This window comes from Pyrus communis, chromosome 11 (genome assembly GCF_963583255.1).
Source record: "Pyrus communis chromosome 11, drPyrComm1.1, whole genome shotgun sequence".
NCBI classification, from domain to species: domain Eukaryota; kingdom Viridiplantae; phylum Streptophyta; class Magnoliopsida; order Rosales; family Rosaceae; genus Pyrus; species Pyrus communis.
The window spans coordinates 20,915,774-20,935,616 of record NC_084813.1 but is presented as its reverse complement, the minus strand read 5'-3'; the positions used below and the strand labels follow the sequence as shown (position 1 = coordinate 20,935,616).

General features: G+C 37.3%; 1 protein-coding gene across 1 annotated transcript; it reads left to right on the top strand.

Annotated features, from left to right (window-relative positions):
* Positions 1 to 8,677: 8,677 nt before the first annotated feature.
* On the top strand, positions 8,678 to 19,843 carry LOC137749291 (histone-lysine N-methyltransferase ATXR3-like). The gene is made up of 20 exons (XM_068489391.1): positions 8,678 to 8,920; positions 9,112 to 11,626; positions 12,134 to 12,190; positions 12,353 to 13,525; positions 13,665 to 14,038; positions 14,124 to 14,681; positions 14,850 to 14,950; positions 15,032 to 16,082; positions 16,195 to 16,266; positions 16,440 to 16,550; positions 16,634 to 16,734; positions 17,333 to 17,432; positions 17,526 to 17,621; positions 17,807 to 17,974; positions 18,068 to 18,193; positions 18,290 to 18,343; positions 18,426 to 18,673; positions 18,765 to 18,873; positions 18,970 to 19,272; positions 19,351 to 19,843. The coding sequence occupies exons 2-20, from the start codon at positions 9,232 to 9,234 to the stop codon at positions 19,525 to 19,527; spliced, it is 7,374 nt and encodes a 2,457-aa protein (XP_068345492.1). The 5' UTR covers positions 8,678 to 8,920; positions 9,112 to 9,231; the 3' UTR covers positions 19,528 to 19,843.

The window sequence follows — 19,843 nt, the reverse complement described above, 5'->3', positions numbered from 1 at the left end:
CGGCCAGTCTTTTGTCGAATTAGTATTCATGCAGTATGATTTAAGACAAACCACAACAATAATTTAACATTAAAATTGAATTAGTATGGATTTGCCATTGAGTTTTGTGATGCTTACCCATTCCTTCCACTTGTATACACGATGCATATGAGAGTTCAACTTGGTTTCTTGCGCCATGTGAAGCCAGGGGAAAAAACAAATTAGACCTCTACCCACAAGGACAAAATTTGATTATCTCACATAGATGTCACTCCCATAAGGGTTAAAGACAATGGAATATTTGCATAAACCTTTGAAAAATGTTAGTCTTTATTTAAAACGGCAAGGAAAAAAAAAAAAGGAGTTGTTGCTAAATGATTGATTGAGAGTAAAGGGATTGAATTCCACGAGGGGGAAGGTGCAAAAAACTAAACAAGCTTATTTAGGCTGAAATGGGTTTGTCCTTTGCAGTGTTTGAACAGAGGGAAACCCTAAAAAATACTAAAATGCATGGATTGTATATATATAATGGCTCACTAGGGTTGACCGTAACCAAGAAGAATAACTATGTACAATACCCTACTCGGGTCGTTCTTCATCTTTAATTACGTGTAGTATAATACTTAACTATACATTAAATTTTCAAACAGAGAATAATTTATTTTGTTATATTGTCAAACTATGAATTATATAAGATCATTTAGGTTTAATATATACATACACAACGTATGTCAAATTAATTGTCTCGTTCTATTTGTTATTTGGTGACCGAAAAATACATTGTCACTCGCCATTAAATTTGATATCAAATGTTGAATTCGGTAGTAGTGTACAAGTCTCTCTACATATAGTTGTTTAATTTTATGTTCTTGCTAGGACTTAATTTGTTGTGGTATGGATCATAGCACATGTGCGATTGTGTAATAATTCCTAGTAGATTGTATTTAGGATTACTATATGTAGTTTGGAAAATCTTAGGTTTTCTTACTTGTAAGTAAACCCATTATGTTTAATTACTAAAAATAAATGCAAGTTAAGAGGAAAAGACACATACAAAATTTCCCCTACACCTCTCTTTTTGTTCTCTATGCTGATGCACTCTCTCTCTTCTTCAATTAAATTTAGGCCACAACATAGTTGACTTATTTGCACATTTATTTGAGGGTAGTGCTATCCACACATCTATTTTTACTTATCACACATCCCTCTCAATTTTCGGTCGTCGGATCGAATGAATTAGAGAAAATCAATGACAAAAAATTAATAAGAATGCAGGAGAAATAAAAATAAGTGTGTGAACAAAACTATCCTAATTGACATCCACAACTCAGTTGCATGCTTCTGATCGTGCATGCTAAGGACAACCAAAGAAATTCAGTCATTATAAATTCATACCAATAATTATGATAGAGGACGTACGTATTAGTGCGGAGACCATTATATATGTATTCTTCATGCATTTAGACGGTAAGAAAACAATGGAGTTATTTCGATTCTGGTTTGAACCATCGATGATGATTCATGAAAATCAGTTTCATATTTTTCTCCGGAATAATTTGTTGCTGGAAAAGCTGTACTGGGGCTTTGGCTAAACTGCCGGCTGCTGTACATATATAAGAGACATGTCACTCTCACTTTACTTTGACAATCTGACGAAAATCTTGTGATTTAGATTTCACATGGTTCCTGGCTAGGGTAAAGGGAATTGTATTATGTGCAAGTGTAACGTACGTCTTGTCTCCATCGACTCTAAAACTTTTTTTTACTTTGTTTGGTCTATAGTATGCAGAAACTAATTAAAATTTTAAATTAATTAAAGGATTAATGACAGTTATATTGTCACGTGGTACGTTATCGATTCATTTATGTTATAACATGTGTATTTTATTAGTACGTTATAGATTACCTGTGGAGAACATGTGCTTAGTGATCACAATATGCGATGTGCAGATTATTCCCACCCCAATCCAGACATATGATGAGAACCATGAAGAGAAACAATACCCAGAACTCTCGAACTCTATTCTGTTTGTAGTGGAACGATTGAAGAAGATGGTAATGTATGTGCCTTGAAAAGATAATTCAGTAGGGTAAGACGACATTTATGCCACGTCAAAACAATTAGGCAATTCTGCTTGCTTAATTTATGTGAAATATAACTCATCTACGCATAGTGATTTTCACCCTACCCATCAATCTAATATATATATATATATATAATTACCTTAATTATTTTATGTGAGATTCACATCCTCAACAAGAAAACCTAATAATCTCTCAATTATTAGGTTTTCTTGGACTATCTCATATATTGCCAATTTATGAAGAAAACAATTATTACTAATTAATTTTATGGTGAAGCCTCAACTTTTTTCATGATATTAAAGCAAAACCCGATCCAGGTTTAGTGTTTAACTATCAAAATGAGTCAAGTACTGATAAATTGGACATTCTAATGCACAAATATGTGATTCAAATTTAAGAATAAGAGAGCATGCATACTACCTTTGTCAATTGATTAACTCACATTTGTTGCGTTAATGAATGAAGTCCTTCGACAGACAGACGACACATTTAAACATGCATGCATTCGTCCTCATATTTAAGCTCGATCAATTAAGCCAACAAGACTTGGAGGTTGGGAGGGACAATCTTTCATATTCGTTTTTCCTTGAGGCTCTCATTGTTGTTAGGAATAAAATCTTTGATAAAAAAATTGCATAAACTGCCATTGTTGTTGTGTAGGATGCGATGATCAGTGCAACATGATAGACCTTCACTCTAATTCTTTTTCTAGCAACATTTTGTGGTGGAGAAGTGTCGGTGGTTCCCTCCATAGAGTGGCATTTTATTCATTTACTTTTGATAGATATTAATTTTTATTTTTTTGTCGACATAGATAATTTTTTCTTCTTCAACCACTATGTTCGGCCTTAAATCTATAAGGCCCATGCCAACCAATTGGAAGACCAACAAGATTTCAATGTGCAGATAGGGGCCCAACAACAATTTGGGTGGGTGGTCACCAAATTTTGTAGCAATGTGCAAATTCTGTTAATTTTTTATATAATTCTAAATTAGTTTCAATATTTTTAAACATTTCAAAAAAAAATAGCTAACATATAGGACATATTACTTTCATTTAGTCCCAAGTTAAGGGAACCGTTAAGTGCTTATGTGGCATTCTTTGTCATATTTTTTTTATGGTCTGGACAAATCTCAAATTAATGACGTGATATTCATGGTCAAATTAGTCTCAACATTCTAAAATTCTCTATCTCCTTCTCACATACCCTTATCCTTCCCTCTCCATAATTAGCACCAACAAACAGATTGAAACAAAACGCATTGACCGTCTTTTATTTATTAAAAATTGACAACCACATTCTCTTGGGACTTAAGGGAAGTGATATTTCCTAGACTCTTTTGAAATGTTTGAAAAGGTTGGGACTAGTTTGGAATCACACCAAAATGTTAGGGAGTTTTAGGTACTTAATCTTAAAAATTAAATACTTTATATTCCAACAATACGGTATTTGTACTGAAATTTCCTTTAAATGAGTAGGGTTAAAGCCCAAACAAATAGAGACTAACCGATTGCAAGACTAAAACAATTCAGAAAAGTTATTAAAAGTTGAAAGAATTTGGAGTTTCATTATAAAATTAATTGACAATAAAAAAATGTAACGGTGCCTCAAAGACAAAAGATAATGTGATCGAGTGATTAAAATGAGCAATTATCAACTAGATGAGTGTTCTCTTTGTATACTTGATGGGGAGGAATCTAGAAAGGGACAATAATCCTTGTAATGGAGGAAATTTTTAATCATGAAATTTTCCGATAAAAACTCCTTAATTTTCTCCCGAATTAATTATTTTTCTTTACAACAATTTTAAAGATATTAAGAAGCAAAATAAAAATAATAATCAAGTTAATCTTTAACTTAATGTTGTGGAATCTTCTTGTTAAGATATTATTTAAGGACCACAAGATAAAAAAGAAAAGATTACAAAAAAGAATAAAAGTCCCATAAATTTTGTCCAAAACTGAAATTCAAATATAGACGGGCTCCATCCAATACCTAACATAGTAATTATCCTAATTAATTACCATGGCTAATATAGTACGTAACGATAATCAAGGAATAACTATTACGTGAACGGATTTCCAAATTAGCTTCATTGTTCATTGTAATAAGTAGCAATTAAGAGGTGCACAGTACCTGTGGAAGGTGTAATTAACAATTGGATTAGGCAAACCAAACGTATTAGGACCCCTTCAGATTACGCAGATAAGATGACAACTCAACACATTAACATAAAATCCATTAAGATTTCAGAAAATAGACACTGCACGTCAGCGTCACAAATCCTAACCTTATCTCTCTCCCTATAAATACAAGCTAAAAAAACCGATTAAATGTCATACCTTGACAAAATCACAGGGCATATATACTTGAGTTTTATCCCGAGCCAAACCTAACCAGAATAATGAAGTTCCTCTTGGAGTTGGGATCGTGTTACCGCTCTTCGTCGTCGCGAACCCGAGATCGGATGACGAGATCAACCCATGGGAGAAGCTCCAAATCTGGGAGTGGTCATCAATGGAAGCCAGCTCTTGTTACAATCTCAGAGGATGGGATTGTTTCAGGTTATGAGGGTAACCTTCAGTCTGAGAAGATGGCATCGGCCAAAGCTCCTCGTCCAAAGGCCAAAGCTCCGAGTTTCAGTTATACTTCTAGTGATGATTTTCAGTACTACTCCAGGTAAATATGTTATTACAGTATGTTTGATTTTTCTTCAGGTTACACACACACACACACACACACACATATATATATATATATATATGTATATATATATTTAACATATCGATATACATTTTTAATTTATGGAAGTTTAATTTGTGCATTTGTACGCAATATTTTCATCAGGAGAAACATCGCGCCTATGATAATACCTGCAGATTTTTCAGCAACGCCGTTCATGTTCTGATGAGTAATGATCAGTACTGTTTTTAAATGCTTTTTGTTGATAAATATATATTATCGAAGTTAATTATAAATTTACTGTATTGCTAGATGATCGATGGATTTAATTTCTTTAGAATTAGAACCACTGTATTTTCATTGCTTGCACAGACTAAAAACAGTATCCAAAGATTGTATATTATTCTCTTAATTATGTAAAACAGTATTTTTTTTAATTGATTGCTTTAAGCTTTTACACTTTATATTACATGGCAATAAGATTCGACAAAGATATAAGGCATCTAGGGTTTGGTTTTCCCTTGTTTTTGATGGAGGAAGAGGTGGTTTGTATGTTTAGTTTTGTTTTTGTTGGGTACATTGGATGCCTTGTAATCAGAGACTGATCACTTAAGAAATATTATACCGATGGTTCACTTTTTGAATTCGAGATAAGTATATTGTACCTGTAGTATGTTTTTTGAACACGTAGTAAGTGTTTAATAAAAGAATTGACATCATTAAGATTATGCATGGTTGCAAGAGAGAATCCCATGCTTTTGAAGCCTTCTTCTCCAACTTTTACCATAGTGCAGTAAATTTCAGCTCAATTATGCACAGCATATGGATCATGGAGTAACTGTATGGTGCGTTGAGTAATGTTGTTTTGAATACAAAGTATTAATTGTCATCATCATTAGCATGGCTCAAGGTGCTCATCTCAGCTTGCCAAACCCTATATATATATACATATATATATATATATATATATATACATACACACATATATATATATATATATATGTATATGTGTATATGTATATGTGTGTATATGTATATGTATATATATATATGTGTATATGTATATATGTATGTACGTATGTATATGTATATACATGTATGTATGTATGTAGATGAAAAGATGGCGCCACTCGATCAATTGCCACATTAAAAGTTGGTTGACTACAACATACCAACCCACGTGAAAAATGAGGCCACTGAATGCCACATGATTTTTTTTTTTTTTTTTGTTCTTTTATCGTTTTTCTGTATATTGGGTGCAGCACGAATGTGTGGTATTAATTGAAATCTAAAACAAATGGCTCTCATCTATTGAGGGAAGAGCAATGCAGGTTGGAATTGAGACGAATGAATCACCCTTCTAATTTTTCTTCAACCATTGTCAAAAACAAAATTGGCAAATTGTTGTTTGATTCATGTTAAGTCTACTGTTAATGTTTTTGTTATTTCTTTTGCTTCGTTATCATGCCATATATATTTTTTTTGTTAAATTTCATTCTTGATGAAAATAACATGAAATTCCGTTTACTATGTGTGGAGATTTAGAGCAGATATTTTATTTTTATTCCATTTCTCCGTAGTATAATTGGACCGCTGATGCATTGTGCAGCATATGCATGTATTAACAACTAGAATTGAGTTCTGATGAGCGCGCTTGGATTATGGGATAGATGTATTCTTCACGTGAGCAATCCATTGTGTTGAACGAAACTCCAGTTTAGTTAGTTGATTGCTGGAAGTTTGAAATTTTAAGGTTCTCTTATTTGTGATGTTAAAGACCATGATCTTCATATATGTCAACTTGTAGAAGAGAGACTTATCTACACTCCTGAGAATAGCACTGTGACATATGAGACCAATAACAAAATGTCATGTATAGTAATCGAAACACAAGTTATTTTTCATTGGCATGCAATAGGGCTAGGCTCGAAAAATCGAAAACTGAAAAGAAAAAAAAAAGGTCCAAGTATCAAACTGAAGTAAAAAAAAATAATTAAAAAAAACAAACAAACCAAATGGATTGAAAATCCGGCCGAAACAAAAAAAAATTGTCAATTTCGATTTTTGTGGTACAAAAACCAAACTGGATTTCTTTACCAATTCTAAGCCAACGAATAGTCTAATTTCAATCCAAGGTTAGAAAAACCCAGCTTTTGGCCCAAACTTGTGAAAATCTTATTACCTAGATTGTTTTTTCTTTACTTTCTCTCCAATTTTTAGGTTAAAAAGAGTTTTTATTTTTGTTTCGAAAAAAAACCCGAAATTAAACTGAATTGAAAAAAAATAATTTGAAAATCAAACCAAACCGAAATATAATTTACGTAAACCGAATCGAATTGAGCTGAATAGTAATTTCGCTTTGATTTTCATTTTGACAAAAACCGATTCTAAGAAACCGAACTCACCCCTAGCCCTAACAAGAAGCAATATCCAAGTTTATCTAACTGAACTGCAGTGTTCTCAATCAGTTTGAAACAGCCACTTTTCTGTTTTCTCCATGAAGACCAGATTGTTGGAGAGGCTTTGGGCTTTGAGCTCCAATTATTTGGGCTTCAGAGTTCAGTTTTGGGTCCATGATACTTACTGGCAGAATCTTGCACAAGTCTGTGGGCCTCGTGAGTACCTAATAAAGAATCTAATCAAATATTCACCACAAGAAGCAACAAAATTGTAAAGATTCAAGCAACCAATGATTTGTTGTCTTTTAACTATTTTACCGGTAACCGATCTACAGTCTTAGAGGGAGATCAATCCAATGCAGATTTTTATTTTTTATTATAAGAAGAACAACTAGTGACAAGTTACAGTTATTCACTCGTTTCGGAGGACGGTAGATTCACAGAGGCATTTCTACCTCACTCTAACCTTAAGTTTGACTTCTACACCAGTAGCGAGTTACGAACTCAAAACCTCCAATTGTAAAGATTTTTTTAGTGTGCCTGAAATACGGTCACATACATTAATTATTATACAAATAGAAATACTTAAAAAATAAAACTTTTACCCACTTATATAAAACATATAACATACTGTTCCGCATTTCGGGCTTAAATTACTTTAACACTTTACAAATTCCATAGATTTTGGAAACAAGCCCTTTTAATTAGCCCTATTCTCCCTCCACGTTGTGCAATCTGCCTCCTAAAATTATTTTTTGCTCAAGTTCAGTTGAGCGCCAAAACCACGTTTACCAAAATAACCTTGCCCTATTTTCCACGAGTCCCTATCCCAACATGGACCCCACCATTCACCCACAATGACAACCACACCCTTCACATATCATTGTCGTTCTTAATGCATATTCTTAGTCATGTAATTTAATTTTGGACCGTCTTGATTAATCTTGTGTAGGAGGAGGGTGTTTCGTAACAAATCTATGAGATACGAACTAATACAACTGACTTGTTGGAAACCAATTTTCTGCGCGTGGAAATATTGTTAATTCCTTGAGTTATAATATTATTTTTATATAAAAATATAGTAACGTTATACAATAATGATCTTACTTGAGTTACTTTTGTTACATTATTCAGTTGTATGCTTGAGTGTCAAAGGTATAAGAATGCATTAATTTGATTTTTTTTTTTATCTTATTTTTTATATATGTTTTATTAACATACCAAATCATCGGTTTATGATCCGTTTTTGAAATCCTACCACAAAAAAAATCGGTTCAAAATCCAGGATTCTATTTTCAGTTCGGAATCTCAATCCGAACCAGCCCTAAAGACAAGTCACAATTCAAGCGGACCTCTTTGTGCTACTGGAACTACGAACTCGAGTCCATTTCTACGTGGACCAAACGCCCCAAGGCCATTATTGTAATTTCAATACTTCTCTCGCAATCGAAGCACAAGCCCAAAGGGAAAAATGAATAAAACGAAAAGAAAAAAATAAATAAATAATACCACGAAGGTTTCGTCTTTCAGACCAAGAACAGCAACAACAAGAGAGAGAGGAACGAACAGAGAGAGACACAGACTCAGAGATACAGAGAGAGAGAAAGAGAGAGAGAGAGAGATTTTCTCAGAGAGAGATTGGCCTTCGAGCTCTCAATTTCTTGCACTTTGTCGATCTGTCTTCGTCAAGTCTCTTTCATTTCGCACGCTTCTTCGCTTCGTCAAGCTAAGATTTTCTCGCCGATCTATTCATTCACCTCGTCAATTTTCTCGGTAATTTCCCCCTTTCGATTTCGTTTGTTTTGTAAACTTCCTGGGTTAGGGTTTTGATTTGCGGAGCTGTTGGAATTCTGGGGTTTTCTTCGATTTTTTGTTTGTTTATGTACGCGTTGTGTTTGATATTGAAACCCTACATTGGGTTTGTATTGATTCGTTTGTTGAATTTTTGGAAATTGGGTTTTCAGTTGGAGCGCTGATTGAGGAGAGGAAGACCCAGTTGAAGCGAATTGCAGCATGAGCATCCATAGCCCCGGAGAAGGGGACATTTAGGGCTTTGGGATTGGGCGCAGACGGTTGGGATTTCCATGGGCGATGGAGGCGTCGCATGCATGCCTTTGCAGCATAATATCATGGACAGGTTTCCAATTCAGGAGAAGACTACTGTTTGCGGAGGCAAGAACGGTAACAATGGTAACAATGGATTCAATTCCAAGACGGTTAAGAAGAAGAAGATAGTGAAGGTAATGAAGCCCAAGAAGAAAGTTGTCAAGAACCCTGTGTCTTCAAAGAACGTGGAGTCCGAAAAAAGTGAACTGGGATTGGATAAAGGTGCTAGCAGTGCTACTAAGGAAGCTGAGAATGGTGAAATTGCTGAGGAGAAGGAGGAAGTGGAAGAGGGTGAATTGGGGACTTTGAAGTGGCCCAAAGTTGAAGAAGAGAATGGTGAATTTGTGCCAGAGAAGTCGAGAAGAAGTGAGATTGAGAAGGGAGAGATTGTTGGTGAGAAGTGCAGGAGAAGTGAGGTGGAGAAAGCAGAGTCCTTTTCAGGGAAATGGCGAAGAGGGGACGTAGAGAAAGGAGAGGTTGTTCCAGAGAGGAGCAGAAAAGTCGAAGCTGAATTCGGGTCCTGGAGACCTCCCAAGGATGATATTGAGAAAGGTGAGTTCATTCCAGATAGATGGCAGAAAGGGGAAGGGGCCAGAGATGACTACACTCCCAGTAAATTCCGCAGGTATGATAATGGTAAGGACAGGAGCTGGAAATTTGATCGTGAGCGTACGCCACCTTCGGGGAAGTATTCAAATGATGACCCCTTTAGAAGGAAAGACTTTAATAGAAGTGGAAGCCAGCAGATCAAGAGTATTGCCAGGTGGGAGAGTGGCCCTGACAGGAATACGAGGATCAGTTCCAAAATTGTTGATGAGGACAGTGCGTACAGAAATGAGTACAGCAATGGTAAGTGCCACCCCAGAGAGTACCCTTCTATTAATCGGTTAAAAAGGTTTGGTGCTGATACAAGTATCGGTGAGCGAAAGAACTATGGAGACTATGGGGATTATCCAGGTGCAAAATTTCGTAGGGTTTCTGATGACACCAATCGCTCTGCCCACCCTGAGCATTATTCACGCAGTTCTGTGGAGAGGTCTTATCGGAATCCTTCATCATCAAGAGTTGCAGCAGACAAGTACTCCTCCAGGCCTTATGAATCTACTTTGTCTTCCAGAGTAGTTTATGACAGGCATGGGAGAAGTCCAGGACTTCCAGGTCATTCTGAGCGATCCCCACATGATCGGGCCCGTTATTTTGATCACCGGGACAGAAGCCCATTGCGCCGTGAAAGATCTCCATATGTCCATGAGAGGTTTCCATATGGTCGGGAGAAATCCCCGTATGGCCGTGAGAAATCACCGCATGGCCGTGAGAAATCACCGCATGTCCGTGAGAAATCACCACATGGCCGTGAGAGATCACCATATGGCCGCGAGAAATCACCATTCAGGCGCGAGAGATCACCATATGGACGAGAGAGATCTCCTCATGGTCGCGAGAGATCTCCATATGACAGGAGCCATCAATATGATCACAGGAACCGGAGTCTGTCTCCACACGATCGACCTCGATACCATGACCGCAGGAATCGCACTCCAAATTATTTGGAACGGTCCCCTCATGATCGGAGTAGACCTAATAATCATCGAGACACAAGTCGAAAAAGTGGAGCAAGTGAAAGGCGCAACTCCCATCACGGTAATAGGGGGCAAGAAGATAAACCGGTGCAGAAGGATCCCTGTGGAAAAGACTCACATTCGACTGCTAAAGAATCTCTAGATAGAAGCACTGTGCCTGATATTAATGTATCTGTGGAGACAAATTCCAACTGTGAGTCTCACAAAGAAGAACCGTCTCAAATTCCAAGTGTAAATTGCACCGAAAATTCTCATATCAGTGTAGCCCCTCCTGAAGAGCTGCTTTCGATGGAAGAAGATATGGATATATGTGATACACCACCACATGTCCCAGTAATTGCTGATTCATCCACCGGAAAATGGTTTTACCTCGATTATTATGGTGTGGAACGTGGACCTTCAAAATTGTGCGAGCTTAAAGTACTTGTTGAAGAAGGGGCTCTTGTGTCTGACCACATGGTCAAGCACTCGGATAGTGATAGGTGGGTAACTGTTGAAAATGCGGTTTCACCACTGGTGACCATACATTTCCCATCCATTGTATCAGACTCTATAACTCGACTAGTAAGCCCTCCAGAAGCTCCTGGTAATCTATTGGCAGATACCGGGGATACTTCGCAATATGATGCTCAGAGTGGGAAGGAGGCAATCACTTTGCTGCCGCCAGGATTTGGCGCAGATGTTGGTGGAGCTGCTTCTGAGCCTTTAGAAGATCTCCATATTGAAGAAAGGGTTGGAGCTCTGATGGAGGGTTTTGCGGTTATTCCTGGCAGGGAGCTTGAAGCTGTGGGAGGTATGTTTCATCTGATTTGTATTATTATTTTTTGGCTTTTTAGCCAAAATGGTCCCTGAGATTTACACATGAGATTTGAAATCGATAGAATTGGTCCATGAGTTTATCCACAATCAATCATTTTGGTCATTCCGTGAAAAATCTTAATAAAATAAGGGTAAAATGACAAAAACTCTCAATTTCTGTCAAATCATTTTGATCTTTTGTTTATTAAATTGATGTCTTTTTGATCATTATTTAATATAATTTTTCATCCAAAACTAAAATGATTGATGATGGTTAATTTTAGGGACCACTTATATTAATTTCAAATCTCAGGACTAAAGTGAAGAATTATGCTAATCTCATGGACTATTTTGGCTAAAAGACCTTTTTTTTTAATTTTTTTTTTATTGAGATTTGATTTTTTTGCTGTTGTGCAGTAACAAATGAAATTACACCTTCATTTTATTTTTTTGTGTGGAGATATCTTACTTTTTGCCCTCTTTTATTTTTGTCATTATGCAGAAGTTCTGCAAATGTCATTTGAATATGCACAACGAGATGGATGGGAAAACACTGCAGGTACATATTGGTTTCTTAGTTTTTTGAAGAGTTAAATAGGATGTCAAGTTGATGTTCAGACAATATAGAATATGAAATTTAAATAGTATGTGAAATTGATGTTAAAAATTGTATTTCTATTTACGAGAAGTATTTTACTTGTGCATCTATTGGCATGTACAGGTTTCAGTCAAGGCCACGATGCTGAACAGTATGATCGGAAAACCGAGGAACCCGGCTATTCTGACATTAAAATAAAGGAAGCTGCAGAAATCAGGCTGACTGCACCTTCTGACAAGGATGCTGGTTTTGCTTGTGGTGATTCTGATGACTGGTTTTCTGATCGGTGGTCATGCAAGGGTGGTGATTGGAAGAGGAATGAAGAAGCTTCACAGGAGAGGTCTTCTAGGAAGAAATTTGTTGTCAATGATGGTTTCCCATTATGCCAGATGCCAAAGTCTGGTTATGAAGACCCTCGATGGCATAGAAAAGATGAATTGTATTATCCTTCGCAAAGCAGAAGACTTGATCTACCTACTTGGGGTTTTTCATGTCCAGGTGAGATAAATGATTGTAGTGGCGTGAGCAGAACAACTCAAATTAAGCCTACTGTCATAAAAGGAACTATGCTTCCGGTAGTAAGGATAAATGCATGTGTGGTTAAAGACCATGGTTCATTTGTTTCTGAGCCTCGCATAAAAGCCCGTGGTATGGAGAGGTACACGTCAAGGTCTTCTCGGTCATATTCTTCAGGTAGTGATGGGAAGAGATCATCGGGAGAAGGTGACACCCAGTTGAAACCAGTTGGTGAACGACGCTCACAGGGCTCTTCAAAATGCATTACGTCTATTAACACCAACAGAGACCGTATTTGCACAGTCGATGAATTGAAATTGCACTTGGGTGACTGGTACTACCTGGATGGTGCTGGGCACGAACAAGGACCTTCATCATTTTCTGAGCTACAGGTCTTGGTTGATCAAGGAGTGATCTTAAAACATAGCAGTGTTTTCCGGAAATTTGATAAAGTCTGGGTTCCAGTGACATCTGCTGCAGAGACTTCTGAAGCTACGAATATGAATCAGCAGGAGAAGAACGCAAGATCTAGTGATACTTCAGGACTTCCTCCTTCACAATCTAAAAATGCTTTATTTGAAGAATCGAGCTCAAAGTCGAGTTGGTTGCACAACCTGCATCCTCAATTCATTGGTTATACATGCGGAAAGCTTCATGAACTGGTGATGAAATCTTACAAAAGCAGGGAGTTTGCTGCGGCCATAAATGATGTTCTAGATCCATGGATTAGTGCAAAGCAGCCAAAGAAAGAGGTGGAGAAGCATATGTACTGGAAAACAGGTATGATCTATTTAATTTAAAGTCCATTCGCCCTCTTTCTTCTCTTTTCCTTGACCTCAATCTTTCTTATTTGTATTTTTTGGTTTGATTTCCCTTCAACTTGAACTTTGGTGTTCGTCATGAACTTTGGTGTTTGCAGATGGTGATGCACGTATTGCCAAAAGAGCCCGGTTGCTGATTGATGAAAGTGAAGAAGACTATGACATGGGAGATGATTTGCTAACAGTTGAAAAGGATGAGTCTACATTTGAGGATCTATCTGGTGATGCTTCTTTCTACAGAGAAAATAGTGGGAGTTATGGCTCAGAGATGGGAAGTTGGGGTTTATTAGACGGGCAAGTGCTGGCACGAGTCTTTCATTTTCTGAGATTAGACATGAAATCCCTTTCCTTTGCTGCTTTGACCTGTAAGCACTGGAGAGCTGCTGTCAGGTTTTACAAGGATATTTCAAGACAGGTTGATTTTTCATCCTTGGGTCCTAACTGCACTGATTCAGCGATTATGAACATTATGGTAGGTTTTGCTATTTTTTTGGCATCACAGAACGGTAGGAATCTATGTACATCCTCTTAAATCTAATGTAATTCTTTACTTGCAGAGTGGTTACGGTAAAGAAAAGATTAACTCTATGGTTCTGATTGGTTGCACCAATATCACCCCTCACACTCTTGAAGAGATCCTTAGTTCACTTCCTTGTTTATCTACCATAGATATCAGAGGCTGCAACCAGTTTGGCGAGTTGGTCATCAAGTTTCAGAATCTGAACTGGATTAAGAGCCGAAGTTCATCTGGTACGAAGATATTTGAGGAATCCTACTCGAAAATTAGGAGTCTAAAACAGATCAGTGAGAAATCTTCATCTGTTTCTAGAAGCAAGGTTCTAGGCAATGATATGGATGATTTTAGTGAACTGAAAGTGTACTTTGATAGTGTGGATAAGAGAGAAACTGCAAATCTATCATTCCGGGGAAGTTTGTACAAACGTTCAAAACTATTTGATGCTAGACGGTCCTCATCCATTCTATCTAGGGATGCTCGCATGAGGCGGTTGTCCATTAAGAAATCTGAACACGGTTACAAGAAGATTGAGGAATTTGTTGCTTCAAGTCTGAAGGATATCATGAAAGAGAATCCCTATGATTTCTTTGTGCCCAAGGTACTGGGAGTCATATAGCCGACCCCACTTAGTGGGAAAAGGCTTTGTTGTTGTTGTTGTTTAATCTTTGTCTTGCATTTAGATTTGATTCCCTTGTTTTCCTTTGTGTTTACATTCAATTTTGTACAAATATGTTCTGAAACTTTTTTACCTCCTTTTCTTATCCAGGTTGCTGAAATTCAGGATAAAATGAGAAATGGTCATTACATACGCCGAGGATTGAGTTCTGTCAAGGAGGATATCAGTCGAATGTGCAGGGATGCAATAAAGTAAGTTCTACCTTATTTTTCTGGTTCAGTCGAATTTCCATATCATAAAAGTTTCTCCCTCATATTATTTTCTGTGTGCAGAGCAAAGAATCGGGGGGATGCTGGAGACATGAATCACATTATAACATTGTTTATTCAACTTGCTACAAGTTTAGAATTGGCTACTAAGTCTTCTAATGAAAGAGATGAGCTGATTAAGTCATGGGAGGATGATACATTTGCAGGGTTCTCTTCATCCTCGAAGTGTAGAAAGAAGCTCAATAAAGTAGCACCTGAAAGGAAGTACTCGAATAGGAGTAATGGCACTGTGAATGGTAGTTTGGATTATGGAGAGTGTGCATCTGATCGAGAAATCAGAAGGCGTTTATCCAGATTGAATAAAAAATCTATGGATTCAGAAAGTGAAACCTCTGATGATATGGACAAGTCTTCTGAATATAGCAAGAGCAATAGTGATAGTACTTCTTCAGATACAGAAAGTGACTCCGAAGTGAGGTCACAAAGTCAAACTGGGCAGTCAAGAGCAGATGGAAGCTATACACCTGATGAGGGTTTTGATTCTATGACTGATGATCGGGAGTGGGGTGCTCGCATGACAAAATCAAGCTTGGTTCCTCCTGTTACGAGGAAATATGAAGTTATTGAGGAATATGTTATTGTATCCAATGAGGAGGATGTGAAACGGAAAATGCAGGTATCTTTACCAGATGATTATGTTGAGAAACTTAATTCTCAGAAGAATGGAACCGAAGAGTCGGATATGGAGCTTCCTGAAGTAAAGGATTACAAGCCAAGGAAAATGCTTGGAGATGAAGTTATAGAGCAAGAAGTTTATGGAATTGATCCCTATAGCCACAATCTTTTACTTGACTCCATGCCAGAGGAGTTCGACTGGCCTCTTGCGGAGAAGCATATGTTTATTGAAGATGTGCTCCTTCGCACATTGAATAAGCAAGTCAGGCAGTACACTGGGAGTGGAAATACTCCCATGATGTTTCCCTTGCATCCTGTTGTTGAAGAAATCCTAAACGGTGCTGAGGAGGATGGTGATGTGCGAACTGTTAGGATGTGTCAGGCTATTTTGAAGGCCATAGAGAGCCGACGTGATGATAAGTATGTGGCTTATAGAAAGGTAAACTTTTTGGCCCACGCCCTATTGACACGTTACTTCCTGGATTTATGACAAGCCATTAGGAGGATGACTATTCAATCTTGTGTAATTGTTAATTTGTTATGATGACCAGGGGCTTGGTGTCGTTTGCAACAAAGAAGGCGGCTTTGGAGAAGAAGATTTTGTTGTGGAATTTTTGGGGGAGGTATGGCTCCATGTTGTTTGTGGAGTTGTTTTCTCAGTCATTTAATCATCCCATATTTTATACAATGCTGGCTTATCTTAAACCGTCGTGCAATTTTTTATCTTAAACGTCATGTAAAAGTAACTGTTTTTTGATCTTGTGATTGGCTAATTTCTACACTCAATGTAAAATAGGTTTATCCTGTTTGGAAATGGTTCGAGAAGCAAGACGGGATTCGATCTTTGCAGAAGAATAATAAAGATCCAGCTCCAGAGTTTTACAACATTTATCTTGAAAGGCCCAAGGTGCTTTTCGCTTGCACAAGTTCAGACATAGTTATATGCATGCTTTATGGATTAGCATCTGATCATTCATTGTTATTTGGCAGGGTGATGCCGATGGGTATGATTTAGTCGTTGTGGATGCCATGCATAAGGCAAACTATGCAAGTAGAATTTGTCACTCATGCCGACCTAATTGCGAAGCAAAGTAAGTTCAGTTGTTTTAGTTATGTTAGGCAGTACTTTCAATTCAACTTACCAGTGTACATAACAGTCACCTTGCTAGTTATAAATTCACATATTTTACATTTAAGCTATTATATCTCTGTAAACATTGTGCTTCATATGGTTGTTTTTTTTTGTTTTTTTGTGTTTTTTTTTTGGTGGTTTGTTGCTAATGGTGTGCTACTGTTACTTTGTTGCTAATGGTGTACTATTGTTACCTTTGTGTCTTGGTTTGTAATTATGATTTGAGGAGCATTTAATGTTTGGTTGTCAGAACATGCCTTTTCAGATCTTTATTGCTGGAATTTGAATTGCTGTACCCGCACTTGATAAACAATAATTCTTTTTTGCTTAGCTCTGGAGACCAATATATGAGAAGTTGGGATAAAATTTTGATGTTTATAATCAGGATATGGGTATGGCTTCATTCTGTGTGTTGAAGGCTTATATGTTGATAACAAGAAGGCTTTGACTTATATTGGACAGAAGTACCTGTAGTAATCTAGTGTTGCTTTGTTACTGCAAAATTTAATTGAATTTTTCCTGCTAGTTCTATAACATATAGTGTTTGTTGAATACAGAGTTACTGCTGTAGATGGTCGTTACCAAATTGGAATCTACACTGTACGAAAAATTCAATATGGTGAGGAGGTGACATTCGATTACAATTCCGTTACAGAGGTGCGACTCTTTTTCCTATTGCCCTTGTGTATACTAAATTACAATTTACATGACGACACATGTAAACAGTTGTGTTCATCTGTTTTGTGACAGAGTAAGGAAGAATACGAAGCATCAGTTTGTTTGTGTGGCAGCCAAGTTTGCCGGGGAAGCTACTTAAATTTGACGGGCGAAGGTGCTTTTCAAAAGGTTAGAGAAAAATAATGGATGCACTTAATTCTGAGAGGCTCAGATTCCTCTTGAGGGGAACTAAGTTATTTATTTTTCAACGTCGCAATCTTGGCGCCCAAAGACAGGGAGTCCTATGGGTATTATTCTACTTTATTTTTAAAGTCATTTTTGTTTTATTAACTGGATTATTGTCCATTCATCAGGTGTTGAAAGAGTGGCATGGAACTCTTGATCGTCATCAGTTAATGCTGGAGGCTTGTGAGTTAAATTCAGTATCTGAGGAGGACTATCTTGAATTGGGAAGGGCTGGTTTAGGCAGTTGCTTGCTGGGTGGGTTGCCAGATTGGGTGATTGCATATTCAGCTCGCTTGGTATGTTGTTTTTCTGCTGCGTCAGTGTTTCCTTTTTAGTAATTATTGAAATCAACTATCATTTATTTTCATTCCCTTTCATTTTGGTCGAAGGTGAGCTTTATAAATTTTGAAAGAACAAAGCTTCCTGAGGAGATTTTAAAGCACAATTTGGAAGAAAAGAGGAAGTACTTTTCAGATATTTTCCTTGAGGTTGAGAAAAGTGATGCTGAGGTTCAGGTAAATTTTTTTGACTAATCTATATGTGTGTTTAATATCATGTGATTCATGTCTTTTGTGGCTAATCCTGGCTTACCATTTCTTTTTGCATGATAGGCTGAGGGTGTGTACAACCAAAGGCTTCAGAATTTGGCTGTAACTCTTGACAAGGTGAATTTCTCTGCTATAACTAAGCGGTCGTTTTGTTATATACTATTGCACTGTATGAAGATATGTTCAATGATATCTACAGGTGAGGTATGTTATGAAATGCGCTTTTGGCAACCCCAAGGATGCTCCACCTCCGCTGGAAAGGTTAAGTCCTGAGGAGGCTGTTTCCTTTCTATGGAAGGGAGAAGGATCACTTGTACATGAGCTTCTTCAGAGCATGGCTCCTCATGTGGAGGAAAACTTGCTAAATGATCTGCAGACGAAGATCTTTGCTCGTGATCCATCAGGTTCGGATGACATATGGAAAGAACTTAAGAGATCTTTATTATGGTGAGTAACATACACTTGAGTTAATTTTCTTATGCTAGGTTTTGACTCTGTAAATGATTCCAACTTTATGGGATTCTTTTTGTTTTCGAAGGTTGAGAGATGAAGTCCGGAATCTTCCTTGTACATACAAGTCTAGAAACGATGCTGCTGCTGACTTGATCCATATTTATGCTTACACACGGTGTTTTATTAGAATACGGGTATGTCTTTCAAATGAAAACCTCTAAAAAGTTTTCCAATTGATTTGTAATTCTGCTATTTGAATCTGAAACGTGCTTCATTTTACTCTCTTTCAGGAATACAAAACTGTAACTTCGCCGCCAGTATTCATTAGTCCACTTGACCTAGGCCCCAAGTACACTGAGACGCTGGGATCAGGTTTTCAGGAGTATTGCAAGACGTATGGGGAGAATTATTGTTTAGGGCAGCTGATTTTTTGGTATAGCCAGGCTAGTGCAGAGCCAGATTGTAGCCTGGCAAGAGCAAGTAGGGGTTGCTTGTCATTACCAGACTTCAGTTCTTTCTATGCCAAGGTTCAGAAACCTTCACGGCAGCGTGTTTATGGCCCAAGAACAGTGAAGTTTATGCTAGCGAGGATGGTGAGTTTTGGTTTTTCATATATTTATGCCTTTAGGTTCTTTTTATGGCGTTGCTCATATATTCCAATGCTTTTTCAGGAGAAGCAGCCGCAGAGACCTTGGCCCAAGGATCGAATATGGTCGTTCAGTAACTCTCGAAAAGTTATCGCCAGTCCTATGCTAGACGCTGTTGTGAATAAATCTCATTTGGACAGGGAGATGGTGCATTGGTTAAAGCACAGACCCGCGATATTTCAGGCTATGTGGGATCGATGAAGTTTTGTAAGTGTCGGGAACTGGCAGCGGGATTACTGAACCTAACCCTCTCTTTTTTTTTTGTTTTTCAGTTGTTTCGGAATGATTTCTCGATTTTAAATTTACGGCTGCCCCGTTCAATGTGGGGAGTTGGTAATCATTCCAAAACAGCGTTTCGTCGTGCTGCTTCCCCCATTCTTGTGTACAGGTTTTTCATCTTTGTAATTTGTAATCCATTATGTAGCAGTAGAACATTTGTTGTCGTCCACTTGTAATTTTAGAGAGAAATGAAAGTAGAGAAGTAGCCAAATGCATATGCTCATGTTTTTTTTATTTT